This window comes from Actinia tenebrosa, unplaced genomic scaffold (assembly GCF_029948245.1).
Source record: "Actinia tenebrosa isolate PJP-AT-01 unplaced genomic scaffold, QUT_ActTen_1.0 PGA_scaffold1__47_contigs__length_23844297, whole genome shotgun sequence".
Taxonomy (NCBI): domain Eukaryota; kingdom Metazoa; phylum Cnidaria; class Anthozoa; order Actiniaria; family Actiniidae; genus Actinia; species Actinia tenebrosa.
The window spans coordinates 2,438,258-2,454,636 of NW_028292578.1; the positions used below are offsets into that span (position 1 = coordinate 2,438,258).

The 16,379-nt window shown below is 36.1% G+C and overlaps 1 protein-coding gene across 1 annotated transcript; it reads right to left on the reverse strand.

Moving 5' to 3' along the window:
- Positions 1 to 64: 64 nt before the first annotated feature.
- On the reverse strand, positions 65 to 16,222 carry LOC116296356 (ATP-dependent chromatin remodeler CHD1L). The gene is made up of 34 exons (XM_089033354.1): positions 15,981 to 16,222; positions 15,447 to 15,553; positions 14,442 to 14,535; positions 14,148 to 14,198; positions 14,016 to 14,047; positions 13,597 to 13,678; positions 12,915 to 12,974; positions 12,317 to 12,413; positions 11,816 to 11,877; positions 11,694 to 11,723; positions 11,231 to 11,300; positions 10,745 to 10,837; positions 10,157 to 10,207; positions 9,822 to 9,867; positions 9,503 to 9,576; positions 8,916 to 9,029; positions 8,067 to 8,181; positions 7,855 to 7,963; positions 7,484 to 7,534; positions 6,541 to 6,593; positions 6,260 to 6,286; positions 5,980 to 6,092; positions 5,565 to 5,651; positions 5,173 to 5,225; positions 4,862 to 4,942; positions 4,616 to 4,695; positions 3,845 to 4,044; positions 3,530 to 3,628; positions 3,295 to 3,362; positions 3,108 to 3,222; positions 2,713 to 2,821; positions 2,261 to 2,510; positions 2,110 to 2,169; positions 65 to 1,029 (listed from the first exon to the last, which is right to left on the reverse strand). The coding sequence occupies exons 1-34, from the start codon at positions 16,182 to 16,184 to the stop codon at positions 907 to 909; spliced, it is 3,060 nt and encodes a 1,019-aa protein (XP_088889480.1). The 5' UTR covers positions 16,185 to 16,222; the 3' UTR covers positions 65 to 906.
- Between the last annotated feature and the right edge of the window lie 157 nt (positions 16,223 to 16,379).

Genomic DNA, 16,379 nt, shown 5'->3' on the forward strand with positions numbered 1-16,379 from the left:
ACACAAATGAACTTAGCTATAAACACTATAAGCAAGCAAGCAAATAAACAAACAACAAACGAGCAAACAAGTACCTAAATTTTAATTCGCTTCAAAATTCTATTAAAATTTATGAGTAAATTGAAAATCGAGATTTTTTCCTTTCTAGGTACTCTAAAATGAATCAAAAAACAATAAAAATCTTTTTAACTTCAAACGAAAATCTTAATCAAAAATAGAACGCGGTAGAGGTCTTTTGAAAAGAGAAGACATGACGTTATAGTGGCAATGTCATCCATTATTTATAAGCTGAATTTACCCCTCAACAAAGGAAAAAGTAATAGAATTTTAGAACATTGTGTAATGGAACTTCATTGTACAACCACAGAAATTACTTTCACAATGTTGGTTATAATGCAAATAAGAGATATATTGTCACGAAAATTATCGCCATCCTTACCACAATTCACAAAACACCCAATTCTGATTTCACAAGGCTTCTTCAAAAGAAAAAAATATTTGCGGAAAGTTCAAAATTGTGTATTTTTGATGGATGAAATCATACGATTGGCAAGTCGCTGTTAAACAACAGATTTATAATTTATGTTTAAAACATTAAGATGCGAAACTTTTCTCGACGATCCGTCGTTTTAAAACTACCACCAAGAATTTATTTATGATAGACTTGATTCGTCTTGGCGCAGTGTTTCCCATTACAGACCACGTGTCGTTTTCTTGAGAATAAGATTCTTTGTTTTAGTTGTATCCAGGCATATTCATGCGTCTTCTCATACACAACCATTAAACAAAGAAATGATAATGAAGGGAATGAACCGTGGTCTGAAATGGGAAAACATTGCACCAAGAAGAATAAGGTCCACCGTGCAAATGTCGAGATAATCCATGTAGAAGGTTACGAACCGACGACTATAAGGTGTTGATTGAGTATATCGTGGTGTCCAGTAGTCTCTGTTTTTTGATACTGTCCTCTAACCACTTTGCTGTCACAATATTGGTGCCTTGAGATGGAATGTCTGTCAGTTTGGAATCCTAAATGACCACAAATGAAGTCATCAATAACTCTTTCTTACATCTTTATCATCAACATCATCATCTTCTGTTAGAATCGTCATCGCGAACATTCTTCATCAGAATCATCAATGATATATTAAAAATAGGTTTCATAATCATTATTGTTATTACTATCATTATTTGTATCATTATCTCCACCATACTCGTTCGATCATTCTTAGTCATCATCATATCGATGTAAGCAATAGATTTTCTCGTAATCATTGGAAACTTATCGTCCATCATAAACTCCACCACTAAATATCATCTTTATCATCATGATCATTGTAAACTGAGCATTGCAACTACAGCAACAACAACACCATCAACACACAACAACATTAACACTTTTTTCATCATCACTTTCCCCTGCATCTTCACCAACAACTTCACCATCACCACTAGCAACATCACTATCATCAACACAAACCAACAAATTTATCACCAACTTGAACATCACCAACAGCAACATTATCACCAACATCTTCAATACCAGAAACATCACTACCTTTACCATCACCACTAGTAACATCACTACCATCAACACGCATCATCAAAATCATCAACCATCAAGATTACTATCATCAACACAGACCATCAATATCATCAACCATTAAGATTACTATCATCAACATACACCATCAATATCATCACCACCCTCGCTACCACAATCACTACCTTTACCATCACATCTGTCACTACCACCACCATCACCACTACTTTCATCATTAACATCAACACACACCAATACCAACAACAGCATCACCATCACCATCACCATCACCACCATCACCATTACTTTCATCATTATCATCAACAACATCATCACCCTCACTACCACCACCACCTCATTTACCATCACATCCATCACTAACCACCACCATCACCATCACCATTACCATCACCATTACCTTCATCTTTATCGTCGAAACACACCAATACCAACAACAACATCATCATCATCATCATCATCATCACCATAATTAACCTTACTAACATAAAGTGATCACTACAAATATCGCCAATATCATTATGAATTTTTTAAAGACTTACTCGTACCTCATTGCTACAAATAACATGAGTAATGTTTTCATCCATATAAGATTGCACGTCCCCGTCATATGTATGAATAGTTAAAGAAAACCAAGTAAAAACCAACAAACAAACATTGAAAAACAAAAACACAAGAAACATATAAAGAGCTTTAAGGATATGCAATCACATAACGGCTGAGTAGTTTTACTCGGTCCTTCGGAACATCATCAAAGAAAACCCGAACACCCGAGAAGAAATCGGGCAACGGTCGTGGAAGCGAGTCCTTTTTATTTTTTTTCGGCGTTGGTTCATCTTGGCTTCGATGAGGTCTCGTTGTAGAGATATCGATTTTGTCACTGGTGTTTACAGTGGATGAAGTACTGGGCCTTGATGTTGATGAAGACTGTTTTCTTGGGAAATAATATCTGGGAAAAGTTTAAGTGAAGAATAATACGAAGAGTATCAAAAATTTTCAAATGGCTTTTGGTTTCGACCAATCAAAGACCAGAAAGATGGATAACAGCCAATCATATTGCTTGTACTGCATATGGGAAGTCATTTAAATGAAGTTCCCCACAAGTGAGAGAAAGTAAGTTTTAATTTTTATATCTTTGGGTCAAAGGATACATAAACGTTGGGATCCCTGTGGCAGCTAGGTGCTTCCTAATGAGTCTTTCAGTGCCATACCAGTTGAAGCTTGGTGTTGAATGACCAATGCGCGGCAAGTGAACTGATGCTGAAATTAACAAAACAGTAAGTTGGGATTAAAAAACTTTTATTGTTTATTCTTCAATGCTGCAAAGGATTCAATAAATCTGAAGACAAAAGGAAAGGATTCAAAAAGAATAAAAACAGAAACAAAGCAACAAAAAAAAAAAAGAGAAAAGAAAAGAAAAGAAAGGAAAGAAAGAAAAAAGAAGTAGGAAAGTATAAATCAAGAAAGTGAAAAAGCAAGTTAGAAAGAAAGAAAATGGAAAGGGATTAATCTAAGGAGAAGATAAAACATTTCCCACTTCACCAACCTTTCAAATCTTTAGCAGCTTGAGACACGCGTTCCAGTCCTTCACTCAAAGCTGATAGATTCATGGGCAAAAGACGATGATGTCTATCACGTGATTGAGCAACAATCAATGACAACTGGAAAAAAAGCAACACTTAAATTACGATGTCAAAAAATCTAAGATATAACTCATATACGTTTAAACTTACATAGCTATTGCTATCTTTTTGGTCGTCCTCAGCGAATGGTATGAGATGTGCATCGCCAAGGTGAAGATCTGGAATTAATATAAATAAATCATTCCTCTTTATCTTGCGACTTTATAGCTGTTTAGCAAACAAATAGTTCCATGGTTCCACGGTAGGATTCAGATTTCAGAATCGTTAAACTCATCACTAGTATTTCATTACTTATTCTCGCACATATAAGGATCGAAAGATTTACCTTTCATCTCACCAGCCAGCTCGTAATGTTCCTCTGGTTTTTTTGAACGACGAGAGATTGCAGTAAAAACGCCACCACTTCCCCAGTAACCTGAATCGTCTGGAAAATGAGAAGACATACTGAGTATTGGTGATCCAGTGAACGCATGCCAGAGGGAGGGAGAAGTAGCGGGAGAGGGAGAGTAAGAGGGAGATAGTTGCTTCCAAGATTTTGGTAAATGTAAAAAAATGTGTGCCCAAAACAGTGTAGTACTTCCCATATTCTTGGAAGTCCCAAGCCCATCGTATATTCCCCAAAGATTTTTCTTGACCTTACCAACAGTGTGTACAATAATGGTTGGGTTGCCTGTGGCATTGATAGGCTGTGTGACGTCACCATTAACGTATTGAATATCTAATTTGTCTTCTTCTTCTTCTTCATCGCTCATTTCTTCCTCCTCTTCCTCTTCCTTCTCTTCCTTCTCATTTAGTGTAATGTTCAATGAGATGTAGTCGTTTTCTCGCCACAACGTCTCTCTGGGGAAAAGTCAACATTTATATGATATGTTATAAGACTATTGTTGAACAATGATGGTGCCTTGTCCCATTGTTAACGTCCATAAATATACGATGACAGGGTTAGCCATTCGGAGGTTGAGGGGGGGAATATGGGTTGAGTTGGAATTGTAGTGCAATGTGGGACGATGTGGGACTGTTTTAGTTAGGAGACTAAATAGACACCATCAAATATCTCCCCATATATACTCGATTGAAGAATCGTTGTCGGGTTCAGAAACATCGAACATAGAAGCTGAGACCGAAATGGTACATGGGAAGTACGTTAATTAGATGCATGCTGTGACCGGCGACCCGTGGGATCATCCACTGTTTTTAATATGCGTTTGGCATTCTAAACCGAATGCATGGATGGCGCAAGTGAATAAATTATAATATAATTATGTCGTTTCCCATGTGTCATTTCGGTCTCAGCTTCTATGTTCTATGTTTCTGAACCCGACAACGATTCTTCAATCGAGTGTATGTCCCCAGAATGCACTGCATTGCCAACTCGAACCCAGTTTTCCCTCAACCTTGGAACAACACTTACAATTTCCTTTTTCTAGCCTCTTCTTTCATTTGTTCTTTCTGTTCTTTCAGTTTTGCTCTCTTGGCTGCATCCTCTTCTCGCTGGAAAATAATAAATTTTAAATACAAAAATCATAAACTTTTTTTCAAGAATAAAGAATGCCTAACAATTACAAAATGCCTCGAAAAATTATAAACTATTAACTGAACCTCCATGAAAAATAATCAAACGGACGAAATATATTTAAAATATTTCTCATAAGTTTACTTTTTTTCGTCTTTCCTTCAGCTCCTCTGGCGTTAAAACTTTTCGTTTTCTTGTTGGTAAATCAAATGACAGCGGCTGAAACTAAATAAAGGAATAAGTAAACAAAATTTTCTTTGTTTCCGTTGAATCCAAACTGTGTCTTCTCATGTGTATCCGTTAAACAAAGAAATGATACTATAGGGAAAGACACGTGGTCCGAAATAGGTCTAAAAATAGTAAATAGGTCTATCTATTCAACTTTAGCATAGTTATTTTAGTATGATAAGCTTGTACAAATGAATCACTTTAAAAACGTTGAAGGAAATACTTACTCTAGCGACAGTACGACGAGCTCGTTCAGAACTTGTGACCTCTTCAAGCATATCTATATTAGAAAAATATCGGATTAAAAAGTAGGCAATAGGTGAAGGACAACTATGAATGCATTTGAGCAAACATGTATTGAAATTACAAATGAAGGAAACTTTAGAAAAAAGACAAAGAATGAATGAAAAGATAACGAGTAGCTTTCGTATGACGGTACAGACGTGGCGTCGATGTCGCCGTGGTCGAGCTTTGTGATTCGTTCAGAAGTAATTTCTCTCGCTGTGATTCGTTCACGTGATATTATCAGTTTTACACCGTCACCGTACCGTCATACAGTAGGCACGGAAAGCTCCTTTGTCGTGTCGTAAAATTTCGAATGGAATTTCACGATTCTTACCAGCCACCATTTTATCGAAGGCAGCTTTGTCACGTTCGATGTTTTCCTTGGAATAGTCGTGTCCTTCATAGACATACATGCTTTCAACTGCCAAAAATATCATCATATTCATACATTAATAAACAAGAACTGGTAAGAACAGTGGCAGAGACAATAGTCGTAAAAGCAATATTATTTAACAATGATATATGGTGGAAGACATCCAGCAAGTATAACAATAACAACAGCATTACCAAAACAAAACCACTGACAACATCGATTACAGAAGGAACAACAACAATAACAACAACGAGAGCGGCAACCGCAACAACAAAAACAGAAGCAACAACAACAGAATAAACAACAACAGCAGCAAAACCATAACAACAGCAGCAGCAACAATATCCGAAATCAACAATAGCAACAATGACGAAACCTTGGTTTGGTTCATTTTCTTCCACTTCCATTTCTTCCTCTTCTTCTTCATTCTCTTCTGCTTCTCTTTCATCTTCTACCACCCATTCACCATTAGCACTTTTGCCAAGTATCCTAACACAAAAAAGGAATCTCTGTTGTTCAAGAAAAACATAAAAAATAGGAAAATATAATCCTAAATAAAGGTGTAAAAAAACTAACAACCTTTCTTTGCCTAATTATACGACAATCGAAGAAGGAGAAAGAAGATAAGTTGATCATGAGTAAGCAGGTTTCTTTACCTTTCGTAGTCTTTTTCCGTTATTATTCTAAAAAAAAAAAACACATACAAATAATACTCAATTAAGAGAGTGCAATCAAGTGCAAATCGTGTACTTGTGAGGGGAGGGGAGGGGGATGCTCAGTAATTTGAGTACAAGAAATCGCCAGAGTCGCATTCAACACATACAAAGAAGGAATGGAATTAAAAGAAACCGATGACAAAGAAGTAGCATCAGTGCACCTGGGGTAAAAGGCTCAGGAACTGGGAGAGTAAAATTGTTCAGAAACATTCTTAACTCACTTTTCTTCTGAATCAAACAGCTTGTCCAAACCAAATTTCAGGATATCTGAAAGCTAAAATAGTAATATATATTTATTCATCATTTTTTCTTAACTCAAAATAACTTTTCATGCTGAAGTTTCGAAACAAACCCTACTCTTTAGCGTGGAAAAATTAAGGTTCAACAAAAAAATTGCAGTTTATTTTACATTGATAATACAGGAAATGGTACCATAGTCCAGTCATATGTAGAGAGATCAACGCCGGATTGAATACAGGTTTTGCACCATCACGTGACGGCAGCCATGTTAGATGGCAGGAACAATATACAATCGTTTTTCATGAGAAAGAATTCAATTTCCGAGAGCAAATGGATTTTATTGTTCTGCCTCTAACCACAAGCAGTCCAAGCTGGATTATGGGCGCTGGCATGTGATAGAGCAAAACCTCTATAGATCTCTTTAGTAGCCTTGGCGTAATGTTTTGCCTATTAAAGAACATGCGTCATTTCCATGAGTATCTTTTTTTGCGCATTAAAAGATACAACTCAAACAATCAATCTTATTCTCAAGAGAATGTTACGTTGTCTGAAATGGGTAAAACATTACGCCCAAGAAGGCTGTTGGAATTTATGAGTTTTGTAGAGGAAGGAAAAACATAAAAACCGGAAAAACACCTTGAAGGACACAAAAAAACTAACCAAGAACTCCATACTGAGATTTAATGGAGGGTCTGGGGATTGAGCGCTCAAACCATAGCAGTGAAAAGCCAAACCAATCATTTGGTGATACTTGTAGGTACTACTAGCTTACATACACTGATCCATTTCCAGATATGGACCCTTCTCAAATGAACCTTTTTCTCAAACTGAATTTGTGGTAATTCTTTTGTGTTTCCAAGTTAGCCTCGCATCAATCCAAGATCATTTCATTGAGAAGGGTTCATTATGGGGCACATACAATACCTGTAAATTGCCTTCTAAAATTTGATTCATCTCAGGAGTAATACTTGAAAACTGAAATGCAAAGTAGTTTGTTATGCACAAGCGTAGGTCTTGTCAGAAAGGTCTTGTACTATAAAGGAAGGGGAGGGTGGGGGGGGGGGGGAGGGGGATGGGGGATGCCGCAAGCACTTGGCATACTGTCTTAATTATAAATGTAGTTGGGCTTAAATCTTTGTCCTGGATGTTTTCTTTCGCTTCGAATATTCATATTAAAGACAAGGACGCTCCAAAATAGTTATCCTTTATTGGGATTGCTAGCGAATTACATTCAGAGTCGTGACCAAATGAAACTCTGTACTTTTTGCCAATTTTATTTTTCTACAGCTATGTACCTGACCGCCTTCGATGACTGTGTTTGTAAGCTTCAGTTTGTCATCTGCCCTTTTTAAGATGATCTCCTCGACAGTGTTTCGTGCTACAAGACGGATTATTTTCACAGGTCTGTAGAAGAAGAAGAGATACATGTATGTTGACAACAAGCCTGGGTTTTTCGCCGGGTTCTCCGGTTTTCCTCCCTTTCTAAAATCTTTTTTGTCTGGATTACCTGGTCTGACCAATACGATGGGCTCTCGCTGCTGCCTGTAGATCATTCTGAGGGTTGAAGTCACTGTCCACAAATATAACAGTATCTGCTGAAGTGAGGTTGAGGCCCTGGCCACCTGAAAGACACGAAAATTGATCATTCAAAAAAAAAAAAAAAAAAAAACTGTAATACTGTAACACTGTCGAGGAGATCATCTTAAAATACTGTACGTAATATTTCAAACACGCTAGAGAGTTCTTCCTCCGATCTCCAAACACCGAAAAGTGAGTTCAAAAAACAAGGCGCAGCCGGGTTTTTTTAACTGACTTTGAGGTGTTTGGAAATCGGAGGAAGATTTCTCTCAAGTGTTTTATATTACTTCTCAAACTAATGAATGTTTCTTGGAGAAAATCAAAGAAAAAGTTTACGAAACTTAATGCAAATTAAGAACACATTCCCAAACCACCGTCACAGTAGTGATTTGCTTTGTTTTCTCCTCATTAAATATTCATGAGTTTTAGAATTTTAGTTCCCTGCTAGCAAAACCTACTTTCCTTTTATTTTGGTGGAGTGAGAAAAATAGACTCTGCCAACTATGTAGGACGTTATACTTGTCACGCCTGCGTGGCGTGACTTAGCAACACTGTCATGATTTTGACAGTCGCTCTCATCAAAGGAAATGCTTTACTCTCTCCTCCCCGCCTAAAGGAAGGGAGAGAAATAGGAGAGACTCTGCTGGCAGGGAATACTTTTAGGTACAGAAACTGTAGAAAGACACTTCATATGCCCACTCTCTGTGCTGCAAATATTTGTTGTTGCAGCTCAAGTCTGTAGTTTTTTTCTATTCTTTGCCATGAGTGAGTATCATACCTGCTTTAGTGCTGAGCAAGAAAACAAAAGTGTCTTCCGTTTCATTAAAGTTTCGTATTGCGAGATATCTTTCCTCCCCGCGCACAGAGCCATCCAGACGTTCGTAGGTAAAACCTGACAATGGAAAAGGTAAATTAGTTTTCTTCTACAAAATAAATCTATTAGGAAAGAAAAGGATTGAATAAATGGTGATAACCATTTACAGGATTGATAACGGTCATATTATGTGACGGAACGGAACGATGAGAATAATAATGGTGATGATTTTAATAAAAATTGCTCCTAAAATTGACAACAGTATTGGAAGGTTATGATAAAGGATGACAATGAACACAAAGTTGTTGGTGATCATGTTTTAACAAATGATAGGGGCTTGATATTTCGGGGGTAATGTTGATGATGCTGATGTGATGATAATGGTTACTGACATTGATGTTAGGACTAATAATCATGATAGATGGTGTGATGACAGTGATAGTGATGTGGTGGTGGTGGTGGGGAAGGTGGTGATGCAGGTGGTGATGCAGGTGGTGATGGTGTTGGTGATTGTTGTGGTGGTGGTAGTGATGTTAGCATTAGCTGCTTACCTCTATAACCGAGATAATCCTGCAATATGTCTAGCACTCTTGTCATCTGGGAAAATACAAGCACTTTGTGGTTCCTGAAAAAAGAAAAGTGAAAAAAAAATAGATACAATGTCATCCAGATAGTTTTGTGTTGCATAAGATTGTACATGTAGTCAAAAGAAAGAGCTTCCACTTCCTTGAAAATAACAACAACAATATCCATTAATCCCATTAATTCATTCATCCACTCATTCATCCTTCCATCCACTCATTTAACCATCTCATCTCATCTCATCTCATCTCATCCCATCCATTTATTCATCTCATCTCAAACTTTTACCTTTTGTGTAAGAATGAGAGGAGTTGGTCCAGTAATTGGAGTTTTCCTGTCAGATGGAAAAAACATTTCAAAATACAAACGTCAGTGCCTTGTTGTACGAAGCCTGGATAGCACTATCCAATGGATAAATCTCATCCAGTGGATAAATTTATTGGATAACAGCATTGACTTATACACTGGATAAGGATTTATCCACCGGATAGCATTACCCAGGTTTTGTACAACCGGGCCCAGACTTTTTGTGTGGTACTGGTTGACGTTTGGTTGGATTACATGGCACCCAAAAATACCAGCTAAGAGAGACACTTCAACCATCTTCGAAAAGAACATCTTACCACTGGCATTGATTAGATGATCTCCCAGAACAAATGGCTCAGGTTCAACTCCTGTAAGAAAATCATTGAAAAACAAAAAAAAAAAATGAAATAAAGAAAATATTTTAATTATAGTTTATGATCTAAAATGTCTATTAATTATTCACATGCAGGCTTCATTCTTTGAAAAGGTTTTGAATCTGCAAACAAAAACCTACTGATACCTTTTTTTTCAAGCTACTTTTCCTGACATCTTACCAACCACCTAACATTAACCCCTTGAGAATCTACTATTGACTTACAACCAACAGCCATGCAATACCATACCTATAATGACTGACACTTTTTATTTAAACATACAGTTTCTATAAGTTGTCTCCAAGAGCTCTCATGCAAGCTCATCTAGGGAGATCACGTAGTACTGACACTTGGCACCTATTTTGGGGTAGCATTCTTTATTATTACCCAGTAAACCAATTACATGGCTTCTATTACATGTATCAGAGTCATAGCCTGCAGCATCTCAATAGAATTAGTATTTTCATTACCCAATTATTCTGCTCTCAATGAGAATATAATATTTGATATAGACCTATACTTAATACATACCATCAAACAAATATGGATGATTGACACACTTCCTGAGATGAACAAGTGTATTCTTTAGCTGTGATTTATTTGAACTCTCATTAGAAAAAGCTCCTATGACAAGAAACAAATTTCAAGTCAGTTCTACAGTATTGATCAGAAAGACATGCAATAATTATAATTGTAAAATAAACTGTTATTAATCTCCTGTTCTCATTGGTTGGAAGCGCGTACTTTATGAGAGCACACAGCATGCATGCACACTTTCAGTTGCATCATTCCTATCTAAAATAACCGTTATTGTAATTTGTATTTTATAAAAGAAATAAAAACTTGTTGTGCTGTGCTGTGTGCAGTTATAAAGTACTTGGAGATTGGCATAACACTCCGCTATGCGTGGTGCTTGACCTAACACTTCTCTCGTGTTCTGCCAACCCCCGTGTGCTTTATAACTGCACACAGCATGCACGTGCGTTTTCTATTTCTTCATGAAAAACAGATATTAACCTAAGTCTTTAGTAAGAATAGCTTTGTAGTATTTCTTTTGTAATTCTGTCATTCCTGTATAAAGGATGACCTATAAGGAATAAAAGAAGCAAAATTACAATCATGTTGATCATAATTAAGCTCAAATCCAAATGAATAGCTGTTTTTTTTTTGTAATGCATAATTTTCAAATCATACAGGTACGCCTTATCATCATCACCATCATCAACATCATGCAACCAAATAATTTTTAATTTTAAATTAACTGCAGCTCTAACAATCAAGGAATCTTTTACATGGCTGGTTCACATTAATTTGGCTTGTACTAGAAAGCCTCTAAACAATCTCCAATCAATCAATCATCTGAGACAATTTATCCATTTTCAATGTACATATTTTAAATGTAAAGATAAATGCAAATTTGTAGCCATATGATAAACAATAAATTTGATACAATACATTAATTGTTACAGAGTAACAATACCTCTGACTTCTGTGGAAGATCACTCATCACCTTAAAATTACAATGATTACATTGGTCATTGGTGTTCAGTCGTTTGTGACAACAGACTCTACAATATAATGGGTTGCGTTAAAAATACTTACTTCTAGTTTGACACGTCGAAGAAGAAATGGTGACAGAAGATATTGCAGGTCACTGTTTCTTCCTGGAATGCAAAGAATAAAGTTATTAAATTTAGAGGCACCACCTAATTAAACAGAGAGGATGAATGTGCTTATAAAACAAAGGATAGGATAGCAAATTTATGCATAAAACAAAACATTAGGGTATAGAGGATAAAGGTAAGGTAAAGCTGAGTGGTTGCCCAATTCTCCCAAGACAGAAGCACCTGTATAAAGCGCTCAAAGGTGCACCCGTTAAACCCTCAGACTATCAGCGCTCCTTATTATGGGTACAATGTATTTAAAGGGGCATGACAAGATAACTAAAGCAACTGCTTCTGAGTATTAGAAATTATGAAATCCTCAATATTATGGGCAGTAGTACTTGACAAAAACAATTGCAGACACATTCACACAATAAACAGCAGTTTTCATATGACTGTGAAAAGGTTAGTATGTAGGTCTTCAAGATTCTATATTTACCTGAAGAGGTCTCAACATCAGCAAATGTTTCCAAGAATGCTTCTTCCAAGTCAGGATCAAATATTGAAGGTGCAACAAATGACAAAAGTGAATACAACTGAAAAAGTTGCAAACAGACATTTTTGTTATGATTCTAGTTTTTAATATAATACTGTATATTTACAGCTAAAAAGTCCTTTCATAACAATAAAGGCTCAAAATGTGTCTCCAACCTAATGATTTATTTTGTCATGCACTTAAGGCTAAAAATTATTGCATCTTATAATGGGCCAGCTGCACAATTGCATCATTTTACATCTACTACCAATGAAAATACTTTGAGATTTTTTAAGTTCAGATTTTGATCATGAGAATAGTTAGACAATAGCTGTTATTACAGTTGAGCCCACAATATGATATTCTTTTGTTTTAAGAATCACACAAGTGAGCTATTGGGCTGATACAATGCTTGTTGTCTCATTTGCATCTGATTTGCATGCATCCATAATATCTGCTATTGGTGCTAATTAATTGAGCAACAGAAAATGTGCAATGGATTTTGGTAGTTGCAATCAATGATGCCATAATGAAAAACCCAAATCAATCTCTTGTTCCTGACCTCATTTAAGTTGTTTTGAACTGGAGTCCCTGTCAACAAAACTATGAAATCCTTGTTAAACTGCAAAAAATATTTTAAAGTGTATTATTGATTTAAAGTGTATTATTGATTTGACTAGTCACAAAAGTAATAACACAATAAATAATAGATAGATTTAAGTAATGTATAAATGAGCTGGAAGTATGGATGGATGGATGGGATGACAAAGGATAAATGGATGGGACAGGATAAGATGGGATGGATGAATGTTTTATTAACCTTAATAGACTTATTTCATTGTGGTGCACTGTTTTGCCAATACAGAACACATGTCATTCCCTAGAGTAGTATTTCTTTGTTTAATAGTTGCATGTGAGAAGACAAATGGATGTGGATACAACTCAGACAAAGAAATGATACTCTAGGGAATAACGCATGGCACCAATTGCAAGATGAATTATGTTTATATACCCTTGCACTGATTCCCTAGAGGAATTGTTCTGGGGGACTAAACAATAGGCCGTCTTTTCTTATGCAAAAAAAAATCCATTGTTTTGTCCCGCAGAGCAATTCCTCTCAGGACTTTAGTACAAGGGTTCTATAATTACAGCTGCTGTAATAGGTATATACCCTCAATGCTTATATATTTAACTCAATTGTCTCATAATTTACTTTTTTCTGTTTCACAAATATCAATTTTTACCTGACTCAGCTCCTGATGTAGCAATGATTTTGAATTTTTCAATCTGTGAGCTTCATCCACAATTAAGGCTTTCCAGTGAAAACTGTTTTTGATAAAATAGATATAATTACACTTAAATACCAGTAGGTTAAAAAGATTAAACATTTCAATTCTGCAACTACAAGTTCTCAGTTAGCCAGGCTCAATTTTGTGTAGAATATTTATTTGTATTAGTCAAGTTTGGTGGAATTTCAAAGCATTTGTATCATCGAAGTTGTGCATTCTTTATGTTTTATCGTTGGTACTGTATTTGTGGATAATTAGACCATGAAATAAGGCTAACCCCCTGTATATAAATGAGCATATAATCAAGGAACACAGCAATGTACTAAAAAACTGGAAAAAATAATCTATTCAAACGTAAAATCTCAACTACATACTTGCGCAGAAATGCTACCTCTCGAATACAAATCTGCAAGAAATATATATATAATGACATTATAAATTTATTTTTATTTTTAATGACAACTCTCTTTTTCCCGGCCACATCTAATAAATTTGCTGTACAATACCTCATATGTGGTAAGAACAACATTTATTGCAGGCATTTTCCTATTAACATCCTGAAAGACAAAACATCACAGTGAGTTATAGTCAAGCAACCAACTGAAAATCTATGGTGATTGAGCCATTTCTGTAGAATCTCCTAAATAATTATTATGGAATGCTTCATATGACATTAAAACGTTAGAAACTTTGAACAGTTTTAAATCTAGAATTAATAAATGTTATTTATTTATTCAGTAGTTTTTTGTTTTCATCATCATCATCAACACCTTTAGCTAATAGTATTACATATCACCTACCTGTTTATGGATTTGACATTTAATTGAATGTTTTATTTCTTCTCTCTTATCTTTGTCACCAAAAAGACTTACAACCTTGAGGTCTCTTGTGAACCTGTATAATATATTTCACATATAAATCATTCCGAATCCTGGATTATATTAGCTGCACGTAGGCTGTTCACAGGCTCAAGTGACTATAAAAGAGGAAAGAGATAAGAGGGAAGTCCCTTGAGCCTGGATCATAGAATTATAAATAACTATACATGACTTAAAATGATGGCTGGTCAGTCACAGGTCATGACCATCAGCCAAATTAGTTTTAGCTGAGCTTGGTCATACCTTGTTTCTTGTGCAATGTTACAGTTCTAAAGATTTGAACAGATAAGTTCCAGTTCCAGAAAGAAATTGTCTAATGACCGGCCATTGTTTTAAGCCCTAGGGTAGTGAAGTTGGGTGGGATAAGTAATTAAAATTGAGATTGATACTGTTACGCCAGGACTAAAAACAAAGACTGGACAACCAATAACGTCTAGCCAAAATTGGCATTTGTCCAACCAAACACCAATTACACTGTAAGCTACATGGTTCTCTTGACCAGTCACATTTTATGGTAACATGTTGATTCGTGCAATGTGGCTAGTCATCATGTCCGGCCATTACAAGCATCTGTTATTTTCAACAATATAGTGGTGGATCCAGGACTTTAAGAGGGGGGGTTCATTTTTGCAAATCTTGGCACAACAATGTTCTCTTGCATCATCATTTTTCCCATGAGGCACATCACTGGCCTAGGGGCGCTCCTGATAAGGATAACCTATCCATCAAAAAGCGGACCTACCATACTTTCATTTATTTATTTAAAAGATATAGAAAATCCAAGGTACCAGCCAGTTGGGGGGGGTTTCATTTGCACCCAATGAACCCCCTCTAAATCCGCCACAGATATGTTATGCATTTAACCAAATGGAATGAGGAATATCAAGGATCGATATTATATGTTAACTGTGGTTACATGTAATGTACCTTTCAAACTCAGATCCCCAGTTTGACAAAACAGACAAAGGACACAGAATCAAAAATGGACCTTGTACATCTTTTGATCCTTTGAGATGTAATAAAGTTGAGATGACCTGAAAAACAAAATATGAGCTGCATGCTTTTCTTAAGCTGTATGGTCTTGCCTAGTCCTATATCACCCTCATCAATACATTACATGTATAGAATAACCTGGTTTATATATAGCACCTGTATGGTCTTGCCTAGTCCCATCTCACCTTCATCAATACATTACACGTATAGAATAACCTGGTTCATATATATCACCCGTATGGTCTTGCCTAGTCCCATCTCACCTTCATCAATACATTACACGTATAGAATAACCTGGTTCATATATATCACCCGTATGGTCTTGCCTAGTCCTATATCACCCTCATCAATACATTACATGTATAGAATAAGCTGGTTTATATATAGCACCTGTATGGTCTTGCCTAGTCCCATCTCACCCTCATCAATACATTACACGTATAGAATAAGCTGGTTTATATATAGCACCTGTATGGTCTTGCCTAATCCCATCTCATCGCCAAGTATACAGCCATGCCTGTCATCATAGCTTCTCCTCAAAAACGTCACCCCATCGAGTTGGTAAGGACGTAAAGTAATCCCTCTCAACCCAAATTCGTCTAGCTTGGCTTGAGCAATTCTATCCAATGCATTTCCCTTCAATCGATCCAATCTATTCTTAATGCTGTTCATAAGTTTACAAGTATTCAGTAAAATCACTTTACTTTTGAAAGTTTGTATTATTTACGCGGGAAATGGTGGTAAGCTGGTAACTAGTTACCAGACCTTTCTTAGCCGGTAAGACCGCTGATTTTTGATTGCAGGCTCATTCTTGAGGCCATTTTTCTTTTAAAAAAATATCACCGAAGAACAAACAGAAAACTCTCT

Coding starts and splice junctions, on each gene's coding strand:
- LOC116296356 (XM_089033354.1), bottom strand. CDS start 16,184: ATGAACAGCATTAAGAATAGATTGGATCGATTGAAGGGAAATGCATTG. Junction 11,878..12,316: donor TGATGTTGAGACCTCTTCAG/GTAAATATAGAA, acceptor TTTGCATTCCAG/GAAGAAACAGTGACCTGCAA. Junction 6,594..7,483: donor TTTTAGAAGGCAATTTACAG/GTATTGTATGTG, acceptor TTACTATTTTAG/CTTTCAGATATCCTGAAATT.